Source organism: Papio anubis, chromosome 6 (genome assembly GCF_008728515.1).
Source record: "Papio anubis isolate 15944 chromosome 6, Panubis1.0, whole genome shotgun sequence".
NCBI lineage: Eukaryota > Metazoa > Chordata > Mammalia > Primates > Cercopithecidae > Papio > Papio anubis.
In genome coordinates, this window is record NC_044981.1 from 3,944,166 (window position 1) to 3,971,080 (window position 26,915).

At 41.9% G+C, this 26,915-nt stretch overlaps 1 protein-coding gene and 1 pseudogene across 3 annotated transcripts in view; both read left to right on the forward strand.

Annotated features, from left to right (window-relative positions):
* Positions 1-26,915, forward strand: part of C6H6orf201 (chromosome 6 C6orf201 homolog) — a 50,869-nt gene that overhangs the window by 6,452 nt on the left and 17,502 nt on the right. For all 3 annotated transcript variants that reach the window (XR_645643.3, XM_017957536.3, XM_003896988.3), the window contains exon 2: positions 3,302-3,500. Coding sequence is in view for 2 of the 3 variants with exons in the window: in XM_017957536.3 (XP_017813025.1) it covers positions 3,302-3,500 (199 nt within the window). In the remaining variant the exon portion in view is untranslated. The remainder of the gene's footprint in view (positions 1-3,301; positions 3,501-26,915) is intronic.
* Positions 13,417-16,027, forward strand: LOC110743026 (annotated as a pseudogene).

Here is a 26,915-nt window from a genome sequence, read left to right on the forward strand (position 1 = left end):
ATATGTATAGAGAGGGTTCTTCATCCAGTATGACTGGTGTCCTTATAAGAAGAAAGAGACACTGGTGTGCTTATAAGAAGAAAGAGACATCTCTTGTGACAGTAGAGACAGAGATGGGAGCGATACATCCACAGTCCAGGAATACCAAGGATTGCAGGCAGACTCCAGAAACTAGGAAGAGACAAAGACAGATGCACCCCTCAAGGCTTCAGCATGGCCTCGCTGCCACCTTGATTTCTGACTTCCAGCCTCCTGAATTGTGAAACAATGAATTTGTTGTTTTAAGTGACCCCCTTTGTGGTACTGTTAGGACAGCCCTAGGAGACTGACGCACCAGTGTTAGGAGACATAGTCCCATTCCCCAGGTACTTCTCTAAAGTCCCCTTAAAGCCAAGAGCGGGAAGGGGAATGACATAGTACACAGCACTGCCCCAACTCTGTGCCTAAAGAAATCCTCAAGTGCCTCAAGGAATCCTGAATGAATGCTCCGTTTTTTCACATATGGATGGATGTCTTGTGCATGAATAGGTGTCTGGCACCTACTCGAGTTTTCTCAGACTTTGGGGCCTTGGAGAAAACAGACCCAACAGAAAAAGGTATATTTTCACATCCTGTTACATGTACATGTCCTTCAACTTAGCAATTCCGCTTCTAGTTATTATCCTACAGAAATAACTTGTACCTGAGCACAAAAATAGATAAACATGGCCGTGCACTGAAACATTGTCTATAATAGTTAAAAATTTAAACAACCTATGACATCCAGTAGCTGAATAATTAAATGAAGGCATATATCCATACAGTGGAATACTGTTAAAAAGAAGGTTGACATTAACATATCTCCAGTACATATTCTAGAGTTGTAATAAGCTGCAAAGGAAGATACACAGTATGGATCCATGTATGCCAAAAGAAAACTCTACATTTGTACATATATATATGTGTCTATAAATGCATAGAAGAGAGTTTTGAAGGAGACTTAGGAAATTCGGGACAGTGGCTACCTCCAGAGAAAGGACAGAGCTTGGAGAAGGAAAACGAAGCACAACTTTCCCTTTTCACTATGTAGACTTTGCTGAGTTGTTTCATTTTAATTATTCCAATGGAAACCTTTTACTTTTGTAATTAAAATGCAACATTAACATTGAAAAATGCAGTAATTATTTATGTGAAGTTGGAGAAATGGGTTTTGATTTTCTAGAGACATTCCCATTCTATGTAGATTTAGATTTTGTCTCTGTAGCCTCCCAATGTAGACGGCGATAGACGTCCATACACGTTTAGCAGCTGGTAATTCCTGCCATGTGCCACTGCCAAGCAGCAGCGGGGTACCTTTGTTTCAGGGGTATTTGGGTGCAGTGATTCTTTGCTATGGTTGGAAGCCAGTTTAAGGAGGATCATGCGGCTGAGGTGAACGGCATTAAGGGGTAAGAAATGACCCCTCAGAGTCCTGAGTTTGTGCCTTCAGGGACCTGGCCTCAGGCTGAGTCCAGTCAGTCATTGGGAACACATTGGCCTTTGAGGTCTTGAATTCATCACTAAAAGTTTGCTCCATTGCCAAGATGCCGTTTCCAAACATATAGTGATTTCCTTGCATATGCATCCTGCAGACATGGCCCTCTTTCTCTGACTTTCATCCACCAGACCAAGAATTTAAACATGGAGACTGCTGTCTTGCTGCTGCTGGGTCGAAGGCCTTCCTTCCAGAAGAAATTTCTTTTGACCTTAAAAATAGGTTTTGTTCCTTTTCCTGTCAATCTCCTCTTCACCTGAAGGATGCTTTGCCTATATTACTCTATATTGGTTACCCAGAAATGATTACGTGAAGGAAGAAAGAAAAAGAACTAAACACCTGTAATTTAAAAAAAACCAAAAAACAAAAAACAAAACCCAGGTTTTTCTTTTGTATTTTAAATATAAAGTTAACTTTGGGAGGCTGAGGCAGGAGGATCACTTGAAGCTGGGAATGAGATGAACCTAGGCAACAAAATGAGACCCCCATCTCTGCAAATAATAACAAAAATTAGCCAGGTGTGGTGGTGCATGCCTGTAGTCCTAGCTGCTGAGGAGGCTGAGGTCAGAGGATCGCTTGAGCGCAGGAGGTCGAGGCTGGAATGAGGTATGATTGCACCACTGCACTCCATCCTGGAGCTCTCACGGAGGTGCTGGCTGACCAGGGAGGGATGCTATTCCATTTCTGATAACACAGGATCTAAGCCCCTCTGGTATTGACTTCATCTCCAAGCGGCTCTACCATGCGCTGTAACTGTGCCACTGGCCATCCAGAGTTCCTACAGCAGGCTGCAACAATCCAAACCTCAAGTCTCAGTTATTGGAACACCCAAAAGAAGGCAGGCATTTCCCACTGACATAGCTGAAAATAGACACACTTATAACAGAGCAAGAAAAAACAGTTCATTTCTGGCCAGGAATGAATTTTGTGGAATCAAAAAGAACAGTAAGTTACACTCCCACATTCTAACTGACAGAGCATGCTGTTGTTTTCAGTTCCATCCATGTTGTAACCGTTGCTCAGGCAAAATCACCAATAAAAGGGGGCCCCAAGTTACGTGGCCTGACAATAATGTTAACATTCACCCTATTTCTTCCGGGAAGCTTCAAAATGTGCATCTCCAATTAAGTATGCAATTAAAGGGAAAATAAGAATCACAATAATAATAATAATTGTATGTAACTTGCCCTTAGTTTGAGAATGCACACATAACCAACTCTATTTGTGTGGTCCCAGCCTGCCTGCTTGTTTGCTTGCTTGTTCATTCTTTTTTATTTTTTCATTTTTTTTGAGACGGAGTCTCGCTCTGTCACCCAGGCTGGAGTGCAGTGGCCGGATCTCAGCTCACTGCAAGCTCCGCCTCCCGGGTTCACACCATTCTCCTGCCTCAGCCTCCCGAATAGCTGGGACTACAGGCGCCCGCCACCATGCCCGGCTAATTTTTTATATTTTTAGTAGAGACGGGGTTTCACCGTGTTAACCAGGATGGTCTCGATCTCCTGACCTCATGATCCGCCCGCCTCAGCCTCCCAAATGCTAGGATTACAGGCGTGAGCCACCATGCCTGGCCTTGTTCATTCTTTTATTTACTTACAATGTATCTGCTAGATGTCTAGGACCAGGCTAAGATCTAAATGGTGCCCAGTAATATTGTTGGAATAAAGGAATGACAAAGCTAAATAGGGATTATCAAGCTGCATATATATGTTTTCAAATCTGCCTTGTTAACTCTTGCTATGCAAAGATGGAGAGGAACATTGAATGTATTAATGCTTATTCTATTACCAGGTGAGAATCCTGAGCTCTCTGGCTTGGAAAGAATCTTAGCAAGACATGAATTGCCAAAAGAGATTAATCTGACCCCAAAGCCGAACAGAATGCCCCTGTGGAAAAGAAAAATCACCAACAATGTAACTGACGGGTGGAAGAAATGTCACTTGCTGACGAGAAACACGAAAGAGCCTCCAATGTCCACCATAGTTGTCAGGTAGACTCTGATTTCTGCTTTACGTGGATATATTTAGGGACACACAGGGTGATCACAAAATCTCTACATGCCTTAGCTAAAAAATGATAAGCACTGCTCTATATAAAAGCACATAGGCCCCATTTTTACCCACCCCCAAGCTGCTAGAGGAGCCCTTACTGGGAGTAAACTCATGGAGATGGGAGCAGGAGTGTGGGTCCTATGGCCCATTGCAGTCTAGAATAGTGAGCAGAAATCTAGCAAGAACAGAGTGGGAAACTTGGAGAGAAACCCAACCAGTGAGCTGTGGGGCTTTTTGGCTGCATAAGTTGTGAAGCAACTTGGTTTTTCATGCCCACTGTTGGCATGACCAGGGGCTAGGATACCATAGCAGGATGTAGTGGAGCTTTGGCTTTATCCCTGGCCTGCCAGATTTTACGTGGAGAGAACTGGAGCACCATTGGACAGTCTTAACAAGAGGACTGGCATGATCTGACTCAAATCCTCTCTGGCCTCCCAGGATTGCGTAGGTGGAGGAGAGTGGTTGGGAGATTTTACAGATCTACAGGCAAGGGATGGTGGCCCAGGTGGTAACAGTGGGGATGTGGAGTTGGTTGGATTCTGGTGCTCAAAGTCATAAGCTTCGGTTCCTTGACAAATTATCTTTTTTGGTGTACTTCTTTGCCTTCTTATGCCAGATAGATGGTGTTTCTATATTTGTTTCTTTTCTTTTCTTTTTTTTTGAGACTGAGTCTCACACTGTCACCCAAGCTGGAGTGCAGTGGTGCTATCTCAGCTCACCGTAACCTCTGCCTCCCGGGTTCCAGTGATTCTCCTGCCTTAGCCTTCTGAGTAGCTGGGATTACAGGCGGGTGCCACCACACCGGGCTAATTTTGTTTGGTATTTTTGGTAGAAATGGGGTTTCGCCATGTTGGCCAGGCTAGTCTCAAACTCCTGACCTTAGCTGATATGCCCACTTGGCCTCTGAAAAGTGCTGGGATTACAGGCGTGAGCCACCATGCCTGGTCTATATTTGTTTCTTTCATATTGCTGCACGTATTGCTGTACAATGCAATGATGCCTACACTTTTTACATAGTAGGCATTCAAGCAATTATGCCAGGTTGACAGGATAAATGTATATGTTGCTACAAAGACAGGATCAGTTCTGATTTGAAGGTAACATAACCGGGAGACAGTCCCAGCTCATGAATTTGCCTGAACTGGAAGCTTCCCCTGGGATCATTGCCCTGGTGAAATAGAGTCCCTGTCTACATTTTTTTCAGTGTCCTCGGTGGCATAATTTGCCAATTTGATTTAAATATTCGTAGCCGAAGAAGGCAAAGATGTATTATAAAAGAAGGTGGTCAGTGACCATGGTATTTTCTGGACAATGCAAAGACACTACATTTTTGTCCAGAAGTAGGTAAAGGTTATATTAAGTGATGATATCTGATTACTCAAGTGAAGATTATTTGACCTTGCTTTGGAAGCCTGATGTGATTTGGCTCTGTCCCCACCCAAATCCCATTTTGAACTGTAATCCCCACATGTTGGAGGAGGGGCTTGGTGGGAGGCAACTGGGTCATGGGGACAGATTTCCTGCGTGCTGTTCTCGTGATAGTGAGTGAGTTCTCAGGAGATCTGTTGGTTTTAAAGTGTGGCACCTCCCCGCTCGCTCGCTCACTCTCTCCTGCTCCATCACGGTAAGACGTGCCTGGCTTCACCTTTGCTTTCTGCCCTGATTGTAAGTTTCCTGAGGCCTCCCAGTCATGCTTCCTGTTAAACCTGTGGATCTATGATTCAATGAAACCTCTTTTCTTCATAAATTACCCAGTCTCAGGTAGTTCTTTATAGCAATGTGAAGACAGAATAACCCAAGGCCTATTTTTAAAAATCCAAGTTTCACAACCATAGAAAGTTTAGTTTGGTTTCTGAAAATATAACTAGAGTATCAGAACACAGGAAATGATACTCTTTTTTTTTTAAACATTTTATTCTACAAACATTTATTTGCTTTCCTTAAAAGCAGGGACTGTCAGCCTATCTTATTTATTTTTGTATTCCTAGTGTTACAAGTTGGAGTCTGAAGTGCTGAGACAGAAATAAGAATGCAAAAGGTTTCCTGGGAGTGGCGTTGTATCAAAGTGGAAGTGGGAAAACAGTATTGGGCAGGGATTCAAGAGGGGAGAAACAGGCTTCGCCTCAGTGGAAGGAGCTGCAAAGTCGTGTTGCAGGGGGCTTGGGTACAGGAAAGGTTGGAGGATTAGGCCCATTTTGCAATCAATCAATCATGAACCTTGTCGTGGTTGCTATGACTCCAGATTCCTGAAGGATCTGCTGAATTAATTGTTCTAGTTCTGAGGATGCCTCCTGGCATTAATGATTCTTCCCCTCTTACCTGGTAACATGGTAAATATCATCATTTGATAACTTTATCATTCTTAATTCTTTGTGACTTAACTGACACCCTTGAGAGAATTCATTCTTTAGCCAAAGCAAGCCTGACTATTATTAAGAATCATCAATAATAGCTTTGTCCTTAAAACTAGAACTACCATATGACCCAGCAATCCCACTACTAGGTATGAACCCAAAGGAAAGTGAATCAGTATGTCAAAGAGCTGTCTGCCCTCCCATGTGCATTGCAGCACTATTCACAACAGCCAAGACATGAAATCAACCTAGCTTTCCATCAACAGATGAATGAATTAAAAATGTGGTGTATATACACAAAAGAATACTTTTTAGCATAAAAAGGAATGAAATCCTGTCATACGAGGCAACATGGATGAGTCTAGAGGACATTATATTAAGTGAAATAAACAAGGCACGGAAGGACAAACTTCACACTGTTCTCACTCATTTGTGGACGCTAAAAATTAAAACAATTGTATTCACGGAGGTAGAGAGTAGAAGACTGGCTTCTAGAGGCTGGGAAGGGTAGTGGGGGCAGTGAGAAGAAGTGGGGAAGAATACTGCCTGCTCTCATTCATACGTGGAAGCTAAAATCGCTGATCTCACAGAAGTAGAGAGTTGAATAGTGGTTGCCAGAGGTTGAGAAGGGTAACGGCGAGGGGTGGATAGCCAGAGGTTGGTTACCAGATACAAAAGTACAGCTAGACAGGAGGAATAAGTTCTGGTGTTCTATAACACTGTAGGGTGGTTATAGCCAACAATCATTTTTTTTGTTGTTTATTTTCAAATAGCTAGAAGAGGATATCTTGACTGTTCCCAACACAAAGAAATGAAAATTATTTGAGGTGATGATATGCTCATTACCTTGACTTGATCATTACACATTGTAAACATGCATCAAAACATCACACTGTAGCCCATAAATATGTGCAATTATTATGTCAATTTAATAGAAGAATAGCTTTGTTTTTATCTAAGAACTACTGAACACTACTGATTCATGTCCTTGACCACCTGTAAAATGGTGCTACTAATACCTCGTGTTGTATCAGAGTTGTGACACTGATAGAGCAATGACTGTGAAATTGAGTTTTGACAAGTATGAAGTACTATTTGAATGCATTGTACAGTATTTTCACATGTTAGATTGAGCCAACTGTAGGTCCTAACCTTGAACCTGCCCTGGCCAACATTTGCTCAGTTTATGCTGTTAATCCCCACTAGCACAGAGAGGATAAGGCCTCTCTCTCACATGGCAATAGCAGTTTTAGGGCCACAAAACAGGCAGACCATACATGAGGCCTGTTGATTTTGACAAAGTTCCTTCAGTGCTATGCTATGTAAACAAATCAGCAGGCACAAAAGCCAGGAGTCCCGGGACCATGCTGGTAAACAGATTTTCTAAGTCTAGAGCTGCAGATGGTGGTGTCTTATCCCTGTTGGTGAAGCTGGCAGGATTCCAAGCCCCAGCTCTATAATACTGTAAATCCCTACTGGATACTGCATGTAAATTATAATTACTTGTAAACTGTATTTACTGGCTCAGTATGCCATATTTATATGAACTCTAGGGCTTAATTTTTTTTTTTCTCTTGGTAAGTGTGACAAAAGCAGTACTTGAACAGAAGAGGGCTGTTTGTGCCATATGAGAATTTTAGTTTAGATTCCATAATGTTTTGTTGCATCAGTGTGGTAGCAACTGAAGACAGGAGCTAGTAGTCAATGGGTTTTACTTTGCCCACCTCTCTGCCACAGACATTTGCAATTTATCCTGACTTGGGGCCACTCCTCCTGTATATTGTACTTACCATGTTATAGTGTCTGCGTTGATTTGCTACTCCACTTGTGGGCTGTGTAAGCATTTAAGAAAAACGTTTAATGTTTCCTTTTTTTTTTATTTGAGATGGAGTCTCGCTCTTGTCACCCAGGCTGGAGTGCAATGGCACAATCTTGGCTCACTGCAAACTCTGGCTCCCAGGTTCAAGCGATTCTCCTCCTTGGCCTCCCGAGTAGCTGGGGTTACAGGCGTACACCACCACACCCAGCTAATTTTTGTATTTTTAGTTAGAGACGGGGTTTTGCCATGTTGGTCAGGCTGGTCTCGAACTCCTGACCTCAGGAGATCCTCCAGCCTCAGCCTCACAAAGTATTGGGATTACTGGCATGAGCCACCATGCCTGAGCCACCATGCCTGGCCATTTTTCTTTTCCTTTTTTTTTTTTTTTTTTTTTGAGATGGAATCTTGTTCTGTCACCTGGGCTGGAGTGTAGTGGCATGATCTCGGCTCACTGCAACCTTTGCTTCTCAGGTTCAAGCTATTTTCCTGCCTTAGCCTCCCGAGTACCTGGGATTATAGGCATGCGCCACCACACCTGGCTAATTTTTTTTTTTTTTTTTTTTTGAGACAGAGTCTGGGTCTTGCTCTGTTGCCCAGGCTGGAGTGCAGTGGCGTGATCTCAGCTCATTGCAACTTTCTCCTCCCAGGTTTAAGCGATTCTTCTGCCTCAGACTCCCGAGTAGCTGGGACCACACCTGACTAATTTCTGTTTTGGTAGAGACAGGGTTTCACCATGTTGGCCAGGCTGGTCTCAAACTCCTGACCTCGTGATCCGCCTGCCTCGGCCTCCCAAAATGTTGGGATTACAGGCGTGAGCCACTGCACCCGGCCACATTTAATGTTTTCTAAACTAATATCATAAGATAAATTAAAAATATAACTGACTCTATGTGGCCGAACGAAAGGCTCTCACATCTCTTTTCCCTCTCTTTTGTTACTGGCTCCTTCAACTGAGACAGGACGCATATGCTCCAAGAGCTGGAAGAACTCTTGGCACAGCCACGTGGTCCTTGTGAAATGAAAAAGAAACTGAGTCCAGGAGAAACAGATGCTTTCTCAGGGGCGCACATGTAGGAGTGGCAGAGCAAGGACTAGAGCCACCCTTGAGCATGTTGGGTTCCTGGTCTACTCTGATTCACCAACATTGATACGCCCATCAAGGTTCTTGGGTGTATCTACAGGCTAAACTTGCACTGATGGACATTCCATGTGATGGTTTAATTTATGTGTCAGCTTGGCTAGGCCACAGTATCCAGCTGTTTGGTCAAACACCAGTAAAGATGTTGCTGTAGGTCTGGCACAGTGGCTCACGCCTATAATCTCAGCACTTTGGGAGGCCGAGGTGGGCAGATCATCTGAGGTCAGGAGTTCGAGACCAGCCTGGCCAACATGGAGAAACCCCCATCTTTACTAAAAATACAAAATTAGCGGGGCGTGGTGGCACATGCCTATAATCCCAGCTACTCGGGAGGCTGAGGCAGAAGAATCACTTGAACCCAGGAGGCGGAGGTTGCGGTGAGCCGAGATCACACCATTGCACTCCAGCCTGCGCAGCAAGAGTGAAACTTCATCTCAAAAACAAACAAACAAACAAACAAACAAACCAATATGTTGCTGTAAAAACTTTTTCAGATGAGATAAACATTTAAATCAACAGACTTTGAAAAAAGCAGATTACCTTCCATAATGTGGATGGGCCTCATTCAATCAATTAAAGGCTATAAGAGAAAAGGCTGAGGTCCCCTGAAGGGGAAGGAATTCTGCCTCCAGAGGGCCTTTGCACTCAGGACTGCAGCATTGACCCCTGTTCCAATTTCCAGGCTGTTGACCAGTCCTAAAAATGTCAAGACTTGTCGGGCCTCAATTGCATGAGCCGATTCCTTAAAATCTTTTCCTTTCTCCCTGTTTTTCTCTCTCCATTTAGATATAGATAGATAAGTATATTCTACTGGTTTTGTCTCTCAGGAGAACCCTTACACATTCCATACATTCAGCATTTGTGGAATTCCAAAGGGACTTAAGTACAGTTTTTTGCATAGTTTAAGAAGAATGAGCTCACTACGGAAATTAATCATATAGACTGATGATTGAGAAGTGTGCATTTGTAAAGAAAGAAAGGACTCTGTTGTGACACCTCCCTCCTCCATGACCCGCATTGTCCACCTGGAGGCAGCAGCAGTCCCCTGGGCACAGTGGGGAGGCGGAGAGTAACTAGCAGCCTCAGGATAATGCTTTGTAATGAGATATCTCAGATCCGACTGAGGAAGTGTGCAGGAAGGTCTCGGAGGTGTCACAGAAAACCAGGGCTGGACAGAAGTTACAGTTGTGAAGGCAACTTTATTAAAAACTATTGCAACAGGGGAAGAGAGATACCAGGTATAAAACTTTGCTCCATTTCGAACACACCAGGGATTAGGGGGAATGTATAGCCAAGGAGCAGGAGATTGGTGGATGAAAAATTGCTAAGAGGAGACATCAAGGCTGGGGGAAATTCTGGCTGAATCAGCCTCACAGAATTCCTGCTGAAGGCAGACCAGGGTGATCAGACACCAAGGATGGGGACTGAAGAATTTTGATCAAATATTGAGGGTGATTGGGTACTGAGGGTGAGGGATTCTTGCTAAACTGTCTTGGCAGTGTTATTTGCTAAAACTGGATTTAACAAGGCAGTGAACATGGGCCTAGGAGAAGGTTGCGAAGCCTGACTAGAATTTACCCAAGCAAAGGGTCTTTGTCAGAGGAAGCCATTCATTGCCAACCTTCCAGTGGCTCTGAACTCTGGCTGCATATGAGCGTCACCCATGCCTGCTGGCCCATCCAGACCAACTGAACCATCATCTCAGGGTCGGTGGCCACGCCTTGCTGTTTTCAGAGTGCTCCCCAGGTGAGATGATAATGCACAGCCAGCGGTGAGAACCATTGAGCCCTTCCAAGTCAGCAGGAAATCATTCTTCTGTGATGTGTAGAGTCTGATATTTTTAGCATTTCACTAGTAATCACAGCTGGCCTGACCACCTGCAGGGAAAAGTAAGCCTGGAAAAATGCTTTTCTACCCTCAAGGCCATTAATGAGAATAAAGGGGTCCCACACAAATGGGAAGAATGATCCAGGAAAAAAAACCCTAGAAACAGAGTCCTGATGTCCTGGGACGTCAAATATAGCATCACAAGTGTTTGAGAAAATAAAATACAGAAGGAGAAAGAAGGACTCTGAAAGACTAGATCCCGATAAAAAGAGTGTTCCCCCTAGAAGCGGGGCCAGAAATCCTGCAGCAGTAGCCGCAAGCCAACCTACATGGAAAGGCAGGAAAACAATGCTTGGGTGCCTGGGTACAAGGGAACCGAGACAGGTTTAGAGAAAAAGACCCGGCATATGGTGTGGAACCTCATTCTGGGGACTTGTCACTGGATTTTATGTATGAATGGAGGTGATTGGGCTGGTCATGTGTTATCCCTCTGGAATTTAGAGGCAAGTCTTAGCAAATATTTGCTGACACTTCCTACCCCTGCTGACTTTCACATATCCCTGCTGATTTCAATGGAAGGGCCGCCTGTGTGTTCTGATCTTGGGGAGCATCATTCCATGCCCCTACTAGAAAAGATGTCTCAAACGTTTTCTGTGATGTGACTGGTTCACATCTTCTGCTTACTTTAAATTTTCTTTGCCTTATGAAGTTGTGAGAGCTTTTTTCATATTTTCAATATAAAATTCTTTGATACAAGCATTGCAAATATTTTATCCCAGATGGTGGCTTACCTTTCATTATTTCATGATAATACAGAAGAACAAAGGTTTTACATTCTCAATTCATCAATTTTTTTTCTTTTACAGTTTTTGCATTTTATGTTCTAAGAATCCTTTGACAAGTCCAAGGTTGCCAAGATTTGCTCCTATATTTCCTTATTGAAGTTTTGTAGTTTTAAGCTTTAAATTTAGGTTGGTAGGCCATTTTACTTTATTTTTATATAGGTTTTGATATTCATTGGTTTGATGTTAATTTCTGTTTTCTGTTTGGCTATCTAGTTGATCCATTGGCATGTATTGAAAAGATTTTCCTGGCCGGGTGCGGTGGCTCACACCTGTAATCCCAGCACTTTGGGAGGCCAATGCAGGCGGATCACAAGGTCAGGAGATTGAGACCCTCCTGGCTAACACGGAGAAATCCCGTCTCTACTAAAAATACAAAAAATTAGCCGGGCGTGGTGGCAGGTGCCTGTAGTCCCAGCTACTCAGGAGGCTGAGGCAGGAGAATGGCATGAACCTGGGAGGCGGAGCTTGCAGTGAGCCGAGATCATGCCACTGCACTCCAGCCTAGGTGACAGAGCAAGACTTCATCTCACAAAAAAAAAAAAAAAAAAAAAAAAAAGAAAAGAAAAAGAGAAAGAAAAGATTTTCCTTTCCCTATTGAATTGTTTTGGCACTTTTTTTTTTTTTTTTTGCAAGATTTAATAGAGTGAAAACAGAGCTCCCACACAAAGGGAGGAGATCCAAAGGGGGTAGCCATTGCCTAGGTTTATATCCGAATCATTGTCCCTTCCCCTGTGCTCTCAGGCGATAGATGATGGGCTCTTTTTTACCTCCTGTTATAGCCTAATTAGCATTTTAGTGAGCTCTCTTTACTACCTGACTGGTCGGGTATGAGCTAAGTTGCAAGCCCTATGTTTAAAAGTGGATGTGGTCACCTTCCCAGCTAGGTTTAGGGATTCTTAGTCGGCCTAGGAAATCCAGCTAGTCCTGTCTCTTAGTCCCCCCTCTCAACAGGAAAACCCAAGTGCTGTTGGTGAGGTTGGCCGACGACCACTCTAATTGCTTCCTGGTGAATTGAGTCATGCAGTTGAGATTTCCTCAGGAGGAGTGCCTTCGATGTCATCAACATCAGAGCATGGGCTAGCAGGCCAGTCCAGGGGTCCACAGTAGATCTTAGTCATGGACTGCATCTGGGGCTCCATTTGAAGAACCATTTGTAGTTTTACAGCTTCGATTCTGGAAGAGACAAACTTAACAAGGAGGTTAAAGATACAGGGATTGAAATGTATGGCCTGCAGTGCAGGGGATTATTTCTTTGGCACATTTCACAGGCCCTGACTATCTGCTTGATAGTTTTGAAAAGGCCTGGTCCAGTAAATAATAATTTGGCCATCTGATGGGTGCTATCAATGCCTAAGTGAAAGGTCTGGTGAAGGGTTTTAAGTAATTTCCATTGGTTAGCTTCAGGCAAAAATATTTTTCCTTCTTCAGTGGCTAGCCATCCTGAGGGGAGGAAACTATGTCCTCATAAGGTTCCCCATTCTATTTCTCCTGCTGAGTACTGGGGCTTGGTTTCCCCTTCTCCTATGTTCAGGTGTATAATGGCCCCTGCTTTTGCTAGACTCTCTCTCCCTAACAAGCAAGTGGGGCTTTCAGGCATAATTAGAAAAGCATGTGAAAAGAGTAAAGTTCCCCCGTTACAACTTAGTGACTGGGAGAAGTATTTAGTGACTGGCTGTCCTAGGACCCCTCGGATAGTGACAGATCTGGAGGACAGTTGTCCAGGACAGGAGGGTAAGATGGAGAAGGCCACACCAGTGTCCAGGAGACAGTTAACCTCCTGGCCCTCAATGGTCAAGCATACCCGGGGCTCTGTGAGGGTGATGGCATGGGCTGGTGCTTGCCCCAGGCACCCTCAGTCCTGCTGCTGGATCATCTGGTTAGTGGTTTCTGACTCAGAGGACCTTTGTCCCCTGGGGCAGTGGGCCTTCCAGTGATTCCCTTGACATAAGGGACATGGACAAGGGGGCGGCTTATTTCTATTCGGACAATCTTTTTTAAAGTGTCCTTGTAGACCGCACTGGAAGCAAGCCCTACTGGGCATTCGATTTGCCCAGACTGTCCGTGTTCCAGAGCCTCCAATGTCCACTTGCCTGAGGGCCATGACTAACACAGTGACCTTTTTCTTATGTCGTTTGTCCTATTCCACCTGCTCCTCCTGATCTCTGTCATAAAAAAACTGAGGTTGCCAAGTTCAACAGGGTTTCTAAATTTTGTTCCTGGCCTAAAGCGGACTTTTGAAGTTTTTTTCTAATGTCTACAGCTTGCTGAGTGATAAACCTATCCTTTAAGATTAGTTGGCCTTCCACTCCAGCCTGGGTGACAGAGCAAGACTCTGTCTGCCAAAAACAAAAAAAGTGCTCAAGGAGGCAGTTTTCAGCCCTTGATTGTTAATTCTTGGCTGCAGGAACAGAGTCTTAACTGATTTTAAAGGAGATTTCCATGCATTTTGTCCTGCCAGGCAGACTGAAGAACCTGTCCAAATGATGATTTCTTAATCATAAAACAAAATTAATATCAAAGCTTATATTTAGAAATGTTCTGTTCATTCAAAATTAGAGTCCTTGATTATCCTTTAGGATTAGGAAAAAATTCCTTTGGAATACTGGAGACTTTATAATCTTGACGGCTAATCGTTGGTGCCTAGCATTCGTTATACTAGTTTTAGGCCAACATTGAAGCAGTATAAACACTGTTGTGCTCGGAATGATTGTCTGTAATGGATAAACTGAACAAATGATTGCCATCAAAGTGAACACGCAACTCTCAGGAAGATACCTCATTCTGAACGGCCAGAAGAAATAAGGAAGGTTAAGAAAAAACAGGAGTTGACGTTTAAGTAGCCCCACAGGTGTGGAGTGGTTGTCTCCTGTGAACCAGCAAGAGTAGAATAAGGCACCAACTAGAAAACATCACTGCTGAGACAAGAGGCTCTTGAGCTCCTGCCTCTGCTTCAGATTCCAACTGTTCCTACGAAGCCCGACTTTGATGGTCCTCAAGAGAAGATGCAGAAACTGGGAGAAGGTGAAGGGTCTATGACCAAAGAAGAATTTGCCAAGATGATACAAGAACTGGAAGCTGAGTATCTCGATGTTTTTAAGAAGACTGTGTCCTCCCATGAAGTCTTTCTTCAATGGCTTTCATCTCACCCTGTTCTCAGTAAAGATCGCCACTTTCATGTTTTCCTAGAATATGATCAGGATCTAAGTGTTAGGTGAAAAAATACTAAAGGGATGTTTGGAGGCTTCTTCAAAAGTGTGGTGAAAAGTGCTGAAGTCCTTTTTACTGGAGTTAAGGAGGTAGATGACTTCTTTGAGCAAGAGAAGAACTTCCTTATTAACTATTACAATAGCATCAAAGATTCTTGTGTGAAAGCTGACAAAATGACCAGATCTCATAAAAATGTTACCGATGACTATATTCACACTGCAGCCTGCTTACATAACCTGGCTTTAGAAGAGCCCACAGTCATCAAAAAGTACCTATTGAAGGTTGCTGAGCTATTTGAGAAACTTAGGAGAGTAGAGGGTTGAGTTTCATCAGATGAAGATTTGAAGCTAACAGAGCTCCTCTGATACTACACGCTCAACATCGAAGTTGCTAAGGATCTCTTATACAGACGCACCAAAGCCCTCATTGACTATGATAACTCAAACGAATCTCTGGATAAGGTCCGGTTAAAGAGCAAAGACATCAAGCTGGCTGAGGCACACCAGCAGGAGTGCTGCCAGAAATTTGAACAACCTTCCAAATCTCCAAAAGAAGAACTGATAAATTTCAAACGGAAAGGAGTGGCAGCATTTAGAAAGAATCTAATTGAAACATCTGAACTGGAAATAAAACATGCCAGGAGACAGGGTTTCACCATTTTGGCCAGGCTGGACTTGAACTCCTGACCTCAGGCGATCCACCTGCCTTGGCCTCCCAAAGTGCTGGGATTACAGGTGTGAGCCACGGCTCCCAGTCCTAATTTCTAGCAACTTTTATGCAATCTTTCCAAGGCCCTCACCTTCATAAAACAATGCACTGACATAGCGTCTAAGAAGTTACAGTAAGCAGGATCACATTTAGGAGCAAGCAGGTGAGGGCAGAGGTGCTGGAGCGAATGTCAGCTCTTTGGCTGGTGGCCTTACCCACAGAGGGAGAGGAGCTCTCCCGCATGAAATTGGGATGAGTGGTATGTTGCAGTTCGTCTGGGATTTAATGAAGAGAAGGGCCAGCTTGCTCTGGCTGACTTTAAATCTCCTGTGAAAAGCTATGTTGGTGGACTTGCGTCATTACAGGTATATGGCAAGTTTTAATAATTCGTTGGTCTGCCTTGACTCTTTTCCCCACAGAACAATGTCTTCTTTTTGCAAAGCTGTATTGACTTGTTCAAGAATAACTGATATGCCTTCACTCAGAAGAAAAGAAATGAATGTTAAAGAAAGCCAAGCATCACTTGCACTTAAATCATTACCACGAAAGATTTATTAGCCTCAACTTTAATTTAAAATTATGTGAATAAATATTTTTATTCTACAAATCTAAAAAAAAGATTAGCTGGCCTTCAGTAGAGTCAGGTGACAGAGAGGTGTGCTTCGTCAGTGCCTCCCTTAGTCTCTCCAGAAAGGCAGTAGGATTTTCTTCCTTTCCCTGTGTTATACTGGACATCACTGAATAATTCATAGGCTTCTTCCTAGTTTTCCTTAGTCCTTCTAGCACACAAATTAGCAAATGTCTGTGGCACCAATCTCCATGTTCTGATTCTGCGTCCCAATGAGGGTTTACACTGGGAACTGCCTGCTGGCCTGTGGGGAATTGTTCTCTTTCCTCTCTTGTCATCCTATCATTGACCTGACTTAGATACTAGAGATTGGCAAACTCTCAGGCTGCAGTTATGGCGGCACTTCTCTCATATGCGGTTAGTGTCTGATCTAGCAGTAACATTGTATTTCTCCATGTCAGATCAAAGGATTGTCCTAACCCTTGTAAAACATCAATATAGCCATCAAGGTTATCTGAGAATTTACCTACGTCTATTTTAATTTGCTTCAAGTCTGACAGGGAAAAAGGTGCATACACTCTGACTGGGCCGAATTCTCCAGAATACATCTTAGGGGCATTTTACCTTGTGGGGGAATGTTTCCCATCCGATAAAAGAACATAGGGATGCCAGCACCCCTAGTCATTTTCTGATGCGCATGAGTCCTAGAGCATCCTCTACGGTCCTAATGCTTATTCCTTTCCAGGGTGCGTAACCACCCATGGACCTCTGCTTATTGGATTAGTTACACTCACCAATGTAGCAGTCCTGCAACTGTTTTCCCGCCTTTCTTGATCACAAAGAAAGAGGTCCAGGCTGCTGGATTCTAGTGGTCCTTTACCAGCATGCCCAACATTGCCTTTGTTCTCAGAGGTGAGTTCTGGAGCTGGGCTGGGTTCCTGAGTATTTCATAACAACCCAGCTGCCCCATCAAGATGCATTCCCATAAACAACAATTCTTATGCAAATTCATTTCAGAGAGGGTGTAGGTAACCTTTTGAGTCAGGATTGAGATAGAGACTTTTTGATTCTGTAAGTACTTTAAGGCTTGGCTGAGTGCAAACAGCTTGCACTTTTGAGCAGAACAATTATCAGGCAATTCTCCTAACTGCTTCCAAGAGTCTCCCTGTCAATTACTGAATACCCATTGTGGTTTTTTCCTCAATCACCTGGGAGGAACCATCTATTGTTCTGTCTTGAAGGGAGTTCCTCCTAGGTCTGGTTGGACCTTTGTATGGTAATTAAGATTTAAATCCCCTGTTAGGAAATCTGCTGGGTTAAGGGAATTTTCACTGGTTAATGTTAAATCACCTTTTTCTAAGAGAATAGCCCCATACTTTAAGATTTGAGTTAGTAAGCTACCTTTTTGCTTTTTTGACTTAGGATAATTCTGAACTGGTGAGGTGTGCTCAAAATGACATTTCCTCTAAGAGTTACTTTTCTGCTTTCTTCTGTTAGCAAAGCAGTTGGCACTACAGATTGAATGCATTTGGACCATCCGCGGGTTTCTGGGTTAAGGATTTTTGATAGGAAGTTTACTGGTTGTCAGTGGTCTCAGTGTTTTCAGGCTACACCCTTGTTTACACTGACAACAAGGTAGTATTGGAGTGTTATAGGGTCATGGAGAAGGCAACAAGGTAGTATTGGAGTGTTATAGGGTCATGGAGAAGACCTTCAATTATCAATTATGGGTTTTAAATTTACGCTGACTTTTAAAGGAATAGGCCATGCTGTTTTTTCTTTACTACTTCTATTTCTGTTTTTCTTTCTCTCACTCTCTTTTGTTTCTTTTCTCTCTCTCTGTCTCTCTCTCTCTGTCTCTTCTCTCCTTGACTTACTCAATTTGCTTTCATTCTGATCTATTATATTGTCTTAGACCCAGTTCCAATTGTTAAAGTACTGGGTCATCAGTTCTAAGGCCCTGGCAAGCGTGGTGGGCAATGGGTCTCACATAACTGCCCATATCTAGAGCAGTATGCCTAAATTGGGAGGGACACCAGGGAAAAGACTCCCTGGGTTCATAGCCTAGATGCCTAAGGACACAGCATAGAGCTTCCTTAGATCCCTTTGGAGATAAAACTTCCTCTAATACTTGGGAGAGGAAGTGAAGGCCTCAAGCATTAGTACCTAGGAGACAGAGATCGGAGGAAGTAGATTCAGAGGTAAGGAGAATTTCGGGGCTACACTTTCAAGAAATTCGTGGTTGGGACCCAGGAGGTATGGGTCAGAAGGAAAAGTAGGGGCACACACATGGGAGACTGTTGAGTAGAGGCTTCGGCTGTGCCATGATCTCAACCAGCTAACGCCAGGAGTTCGGGATGACAGCTTTCTGCCTCTAGTTGGCCCTCGGCTTCCCCAGGAAAATTGAAAGCGGAAGCTGGTTCCAGGCAGACCAACGCTCCCAACCTAGAAGGTTTGGGGGTTGTTAGAAAGTGCTTCCCCAGACAGCCTCACACCTGAATCTTAAGTCTGGTGGCCACGCTAATAGTTTTTAACTGGCTGACAGGTGCCCGGTATTTTCCTCCAATTTTAAGGAAGGATAGGACAGAATAGCAAGCGAAAGTGGTCCAATATTACTCACCGCTTTGGAGAGTCCCTTCGTGGTCACCAAAATGTTACCAGAGAGTCCTTGTTCTTAGAGCTCCCAAGATGGTGGCAGGCTGCTTCCAAGATGGCAGCAAGCTTCTTGTTCTCTGACCAGGGGTTCTTGGCCTCACAGATTCCAAGGAATGCAATCTTGGGCCATATGGTGAGAGGTATAGCTCTATTAGAAGAGAACCGTGGAACCCAGCGACTACTGTTTAGCTCAATTAGAATGAACCTGGGTACTTAGCCATGCAGGAACAATGACAAGCCTTTAGCCCGATTAGGAGTGGCAATGGGTGCCTTGCTGGATCAGGAGCACAGAGGACACCCTGCCATATTCGGAAGGGTGGAAGTCAGCGGCAGGTCTGCGATGGTGGCAGACAGCAGTGGTGGACAGCGAGCCAAAGCTCAGCTCGAGCCATGACAAATACAGACCAGAAGAGTGTGCAGTTGCAAGATTTAATATAGTGGAAACAGAGCTCCCATACAAAGGGAGGACACCCAAAGGGGGTTGGCCCCCCCCTTTTTTGAGATGGAGTCTTGCTCTGTCACCCAGGCTGGAGTGCAGTGGTGCGATCTTGACTCACTCCACCTCTGCCTCCCGGGTTCAAGCAATTCTTCTGTGTCAGCCTCCAGAGTAGCTGGGTTTACAGATGCCTACTACCACACCCAACTAAGTTTTGTATTTTTAGTAGAGACTGGGTTTCACCATGTTTGGCCAGGTTGGTCTCGAACTCACTTGAGAGTGATCCATCCACCTTGGCCTCTCAAAGTGCTGGGATTACAGGCATGAGCCACTGTACCCGGCCTGCTTTGGCACATTCATAAAAAATGATTTTCCACATATATTTGCATATATTTCTGGATCCTATTTTGCTCCATTTATCTATATGTCTTTGCCCAAACAAGACTTTCTTACTGTGGCCAGGTCCTGAAATAAGGTAGTGTTAGGCATCTGACTTTGATCTTCTGCTTTAAAAATTGCTTTGATTATTCTAGGTTCTTTGCATTGCCATAAACATTTAGAACCAATTTGTTAGTTTCTACAAAAAGACTACTAGAATTTGTTTGGGATTGAGTTGAATCAGGATCAATAGGGAAGACTTTCCATCTTAATAATATTGAGACTTTCAACATGGACAGGATATATTTGCCCTTTGGTTAGGTCTTCTTTAATGTCTCCTAATAATGTTTTGTAGTTCAGTGACGAAGTCTTAGATATTTTTTGTTATATTTATTACTAGCACAGGGGTAAAAGGAGCTTTCCTTTTTCCCTCTGAAGGTTGATGAAAGCAGTCTGCTAAACTCAACAACAGACAAATTAACAGGAGAAAAGGCATACAGATTTATTAAGGTACAAGTGCATGGGAGTCACACAAGTTATGAAAATTCAAAGAAGGGCCAGGTGGTTGATGACTAAATGGCCCCTTCATAGAGGAGAGGAAGGTGAGGGATGTAAGGAATTTTAGAGGAAAAGTAAATTATATTTAGGGAAGATGACTGGGCCCAAAAAAGAGACAATAGCCTGGGACACAGTCCCTCTGAGCCCTGGGAGAGATGGCGACAAGTTATGGGAAGGTGAGGGGTGGAACTGCACCATGAACAGTTTGCCTTATGCAGATAAAGTCTCTCAGAATAGCCCTCAGAAGAGTACATGAAAAGTCTGTCTAGGTGGGTGTGGTGACAACCTTTATTTTTTCTTTGGTGATTAATCTTTCCTGGTTAATGAGAGTTCAGACATAATATTAAAGGCAATTGTTTTTCTTTGAGAATAACTTCCCTCAGTCAGATACGGGAACTTTAGAAAGAGCCCCTCCCTGCACTTGTGGGAAGAAACAAGGGAAGGTTAGAGAGACCTTGGTTTGGAGGCCTTCCATTTAATCCAAAGCATTCAGCATGCCAAAGTGCCATACTCTAGAGTATCATTTTCTGAGCCTCGACACTAGGTATTTTATAGTTTATAGCACCACTGTAAATGAAAAATATGAAATATAAGGGTACAATTGATTTTTGTTTATTATCGTAGTATACTGCAAACTTGTACATTAATGTATTACTTCTGGTAGCTATTTTTTAGATTCTCTGGGATTTCTCTTTTATTGTGATAAGAACACTTTACATGAGGTCTTAAAACTCTCAACAATTTTTAAGCACGTAATACATGATTGTGGACAGTGTTGTAAACAGATATTTAGAGCTTATTCATTTGATTACGTGAAACTTTAAGCCGGTTGATTATTAACTCGCATTTCCCCCTCCCACAAGGCCCTGGTAACCATCATTCCACTCTTTGATTCTATGATTTTGACTGTTTTAGATGCCTCATATAAACGGAATCATGCATTATTTCTGTGACTGGCTTATTTCACTTAGCATGTCCTCAGGGTGAGTCTACGTTGTCACATATTACAGAATTTCTGTCTTTTAAAAGGCTGACAAGTATTTCAGTGTATATATATACCACATTTTCTTTATCCACTTCTCTGTCAAACATTTACATTTTTCCCATACTTTGGCTATTGTGAATGGTGCTTCAATGAATATAGAGGTGTTAATGTCTCTTCAAGATTTTGATTTCAATTCTTTTGGATAAATACCCAGAAGTGAGATTGCTGGATCATATAATTCCTTGGGATTTTTTTAATGTAAATAGTCATATTATCTGCAAATACAGAAACATTTTTACATCTTCCTTTCCATTCTTTATTCTTTTATTTCCTTTCTTTGCCTTATTGCAATGACTAAGATTTTCAGCACAGTGTTGAACAGATGTGGTAAAAGCAGACATCTTTCATTTTTTTCTCAATCTCACAGAAAAAACAATTCAGTGTTTTGTTTACTCTAAGTTTCTGCGGATTCCTTTTATAAGTTTGAGAAAATTCCCTACTGCTTCTAGTTGTTTTTATTACACATGAATGTAGAATTTTGTCAAATGCTTTCTCTGTATCTATGAATAATGTGTTTCTTTTATTCTATTAATATGGTGAATTGCATTGCTTTTTAAAAAATATTTCTTACAGTAAAATGTGCATAACATAAGATTTACCATTTTAAGTGCTTCAGTGTAATTAAGTTAGTGGCATTAAGTACATTCCCATTGTTATGCAACCATCATCCCTATCCTTCTCTAGAACATTTTCATCATCCCATAATGAAACTTTCTCCTTTAAACAATAATTTCCTACTCCTTTATCTTCTCAGCACCTTGTAACCATTATTCTATTTTCTGACTGTATGAATTTGCCTATTGAATCATACAATATTTGTCCTTTTGTGTCTGGCTTATTTCACTTGGCATAATGTCTTCAAGGTTCATCCATGTTGTAGCATGTATCAGAGTTTTATTCTTTTTTAAGGCTGATAATATTTCATTCTACATATAGACTACATTTTGTTTATCCATTCATCTGTTGATGGATACTTGGGTTGTTTTTACTTTTCTATCTTGTGAATAATGCTTTGTATGCAAATATCTGTTCAAGTCTCTGCTAGTCAATTATTTGGGGTATATTCTCTGCTATGGTTTAAATGTCTTCTCCAAAACTTATGTTGAAATTTAATTGCCATGTGATGTATTGAAAGGTGAGACCTTTAAGGCGTGATTAGGTCATGAAGGTTCTGCTCTCATGAGGGGATGAATGCCATTATTGTGGAAGTGGGTTAGTATGTCAGAAAGTCAACCTCCTTTTTCTGTTTCACATGTGTGGTTCCTTGACATGCTATGCCTTTTGCCATGATATGATGCAATAAGAAGACCCTTACCAGATGTGGCCCCTCAATCTTGGATTCCCAGGCTCCAGAACCATGAGCCAAATAAATACATTTTCTTTATAAATTACTCAGTTTGTGGTATTCTATCATAGCAACAAAAATGCACTAAGACATACCCAGAAGTGGAATTGAGGGATTGTATGGTAATTATGCCTATTTGGGGTTCCTTAAGATTCCATATGCATTTTAGAATACATTTTATATATCTGCAAACACATTGTTGGGATCTTGATAGAATTTCATTAAATGTGCAAATCACTTTGGGTAGTGTTAATATCTCAATAATACTAAGCCTTTTAATCCATGAACATGTGAAGTCTTCCCATTTATTTATGTCTTCTGTAATTTATTTCAGTAATTTTTTCTAGTTTTCACACAGTCTTTTGCCTCATTGGATAAACTGATTCCTAAACTTGATTATTTTTGATGTTACAAATTGAATGGTTTTTCTCAATTTCCTTTTTGGAATGTTCATTGCTAGTATTTATTTATCTTTAATCTTTATTTTTTTCTTCTTTCTGCTAGTTTTGGTTTTAGTTTGTTCTTTTTCTAGTTTTTTATGGTGTAAATCTAGGTTATTTGAAATCTTTGTTTTTTCTTAATGTGTTTGCAGCTGCAAATTTCCATTTTAGCACTGCTTTCACATCCTCCCATAAGTTTTGGTTTGTAGTGTTTTCATTCATGTCAGGATATTTTAATTTTTTTTGTGTGTGATTTTTCTTGACCCATTGGTTATTTAAAAGTGTGTTATTTAATTTCTACATACTTGTGAATTGTCCAGGTTTTTGCTGTTAACTTCTAGTTTCATTTCATTGTGATCAGAAATGATATTTCATATTTCAGTTTTTAATCTATTAAGATGTCCTATGGCTTAACGTATGGTCTTTCTTGGAAAATGCTCCATGTGCACTTAAAAAATACATATTCTGTTGTCATTAAGTGCAGTGTACTGTACGTGTCTGTTGGGTCCAGTTGGTCTATAGTATTTTTCAAGTCCTATGTTCCCCTATGATCTTCTGCCTGGTTCTCTATCCACTGAAGAAAGTGGAGGTGTTGAAGTTTTCTACTATTATTGCAGAGCCGTTTATTCTTCAATTTTGTCAATGTCTGCTTCATACAGTTTGGAGCTCTAATATTTAGTGTATATGTTTATAATTGTCATATCTTCTTGGTAAATTGAACCTTTTAGCATTATATTATGTCTTTCTTTGTCTCTTTTAACAGTTTTTTACTTAAAGTCTATTTTATCAATTGTATAGCCATTTCTGCTGTCTCTTTATTACTATTGGCATGGAATAAGTTTTTAATCCTTACACTTTCACCCTACTCATATCCTCAGATCTAAAGTGAGACTCTTTTAGATAGTATACAGTTGATTCTGGTTTTATATCCACTCTGCCAACTTATGACTTTTTATATGTTTTCAATCAAATTATATTTAAAGTAATTGCTAAGAAAGCAATTACTTTTGCCATTTTGTTTTCTCTGTCCCTTACAGCTTTTTTCTCCCTCATTTCCTTGATTACTGCCTTCCTTCCTTTATGTTTAAAGTTGTTGTAATGGCACATTTTGATTCCTTTCTCACTTCTGCTTGTGTATATTTTCTTGGTGTTTACCTTGGGCATTACATATAATATCCTAGAGTTATGATGATCTATATTAATTGATAGCAACTTAACTTCAGTTGCATATAAAAACTCTACTTCCTTAAAGCTCTTCTCCCCTTATGTTATTGATGTCACAAATTATACCATTTAATATTATATACTCATTAACATAGATTCATAATTATTTTATGCAATTGTCTCTTAAATACTGTAGAAAATCCAAAGTGGAGCTATAAACAAAAATTACATTCATACTGTTTTTATATTTGTTCATATTTTTACCTTTACTGGAGAACTTTATATTTTCATATGTCTTCCATCTAGCATTATTTCATTTCAAACTGAAGGACTTCTTTTAACATTTCTTGTAGGGCAGGTGTAGTAATAATAAACTCCCTCAGCTTTTGTTTTTATGGGAATGTCTTAATTTCTCCCTCATTTTTGAAGAAATATTTTACCAGGTATAGAATTCTCAGTTGACAGTTTTTTTTTTTTTTTTTTTTTTTAAATTTTTCAGCACTTTAAATATATCATCCCACTGCCTCTAATCGCCAAGGTTCTTACTGAAATAATACACTGATAGTCTTATTGCAGATCTCTTGTACATAATGAGTAACTTTTCTCTTGATACCTTCCAAGATTCTCTTTATCTGGCACCTTTGCCAGCTTTGATTATGTATTTCCGTATGGGTCTCTTTAGGTTTGTCCTACTTGAAGACCATTGAGCTTGGATTTGTATATCCATGTCTTTCCTCACATTTGGCATGTTTTCAGCTATTATTTATTCAAATAGTCACTCTTCTCATTTTTCTCACCTCCTTCTGGGACTCCCATTATGCATATATTGGTCAGCGTGATGGCATCTCATAAGTCCCTAAGCCTCTGTCCACTGTATTTTTCTTCTGTATGCTTCTCAAATGCAATAATTTCAAATGAGCTGATTTCAAATTTGCTTATTCTTTCTTCTACTTGAGTTTGCTGTTGAACTCCTCTAATAAAATTTTCAAATCAGTTATTGTACTTTTCAGCTCAAGAATTTTTTTTTGTGATTTCTATCTTTGTTGATATTCTCATTTTGTTCATATGCTTTCCTTTCTTTTGTTCTTTGTTCATGTTTTTATTTAGTTCTGGGAGTGTATTTGACAGTTGTGGGGTTTTTTTGTTGTTGTTTGTTGTTTTGACACAGAGTCTCATTCTGTTGCCCAGGCTGGAGTGCAGTCATGTGATCTTGGCTCACTGCAACCTCTGCCTCCTGGGTTCCAGTGATTCTCATGCCTCAGCCTCCTGAGTAGCTGGGACTACAGGTGTGCAGCATCATGCCCCAATTTTTTTGTATTTTTAGTAGAGATGGGGTTTCACTATGTTGGCCAGGCTAGTCTCAAACTCCTGGCCTCAAGTGATCTGCCTTGGCCTCCCAAAGTGCTGGGGTTACAGGCATGAGCCATTGCACCTGGCCGACAGTTGTTTTAAAGTCTAGTAAGCCTGATGCCTGTGTTTCTTCCAGAACTGTTTCTGGAGATGTATTTTTTTTCATTTGAATGGGCCATCTTTTTCTGGTTCTTTACATGCCTTATGATCTCTTTTTGAAAATTGGGTATTTAAAAAAAATGTGGCCACTCTCCCAGTCTTTGCAGGCTGGCATGTAAGACCTCACTAATTTGTGAGCCCATGAGACCTTCACTAGTCTGAGATTAGTCCAGGTCTTCTCCGGTATTTTCTAGGCATGCTTTCTTCCTGTGAATGTGTTCGTGGGCCCCCTCTCCCCATCACAGTTGATTTTAAAGGTTTTCATTTCCTAAAGAGTCTCACTGCAGCTTTTTCTTAGGGCCTTAGATACTCTATTGTATTCTTCTGTTTGTAATCTCCTGCCCTCAGAAGCCCACAGGGCAGCAACCCCTGTGTAGTTTTCATGTGCTGCATTGCTCACCACTGCCTTCTGTGGCTTCCAGCCTGAAATCAAAACTATTTGCTGTTGGCCGGGCGCGGTGGCTCAAGCCTGTAATCCCAGCACTTTGGGAGGCCGAGACGGGCGGATCACGAGGTCAGAAGATCGAGACCATCCTGGCGAACACGGTGAAACCCCGTCTCTACTAAAAAATACAAAAAACTAGCCGGGCGAGATGGCGGGCGCCTGTAGTCCCAGTTACTTGGGAGGCTGAGGCAGGAGAATGGCGTAAACCCGGGAGGCGGAGCTTGCAGTGAGCTGAGATCCGGCCACTGCACTCCAGCGCGGGCGACAGAGCGGGGCCCCCTCCCAAAAAAAAAAAAAAAACAACAAAAAAACTATTTGCTGTTTCCTGTCCGATATCTGAGTTGGACGTTACAGACACCAGTTCCATAGGCAGCCCACAGACAGGCCAGGATGTTGCAACAAGTTTCACTCTGCTCCTGTCCTGAGGGAGGGAACAGGGGATTGGGCCAGTTGCCTCTGACTGCACCACACAGGGAAGAAGGCAAGAGCAAATATTACAAAAATTCCTGTGGGGAAAAGAAAGAGAGATCACAGTCTAATCTCTCTTTCTTTTCCCCACATTTCCCCCTTTTCTTTTCATACAGTAACAAAGAAAGAGAGATCAGACTGTTACTGTGTCTACACAGTAGAGAGATCACAGTCTAATCTCTCTTTCTTTCCCCCACAAATTCCTACTTTTTTTTTTTTTTTTAAGTTGGAGTCTCACTCTGTCACCCAGGCTGGAATATAGTGGCACAATCTCGACTCATAGCAACCTCCACCTCCCAGGTTCAAGCGATTCTTCTGCCTCAACCTCCTGAGTAGCTGGGACTACAGGCGTGTGCCATCAAGCCTGGCTAATTTTTTATATTTTTAGTACAGATGGAGTTTCACCGTGTTGGCCAGGCTGGTCTCGGACTCCTGACCTTGTGAT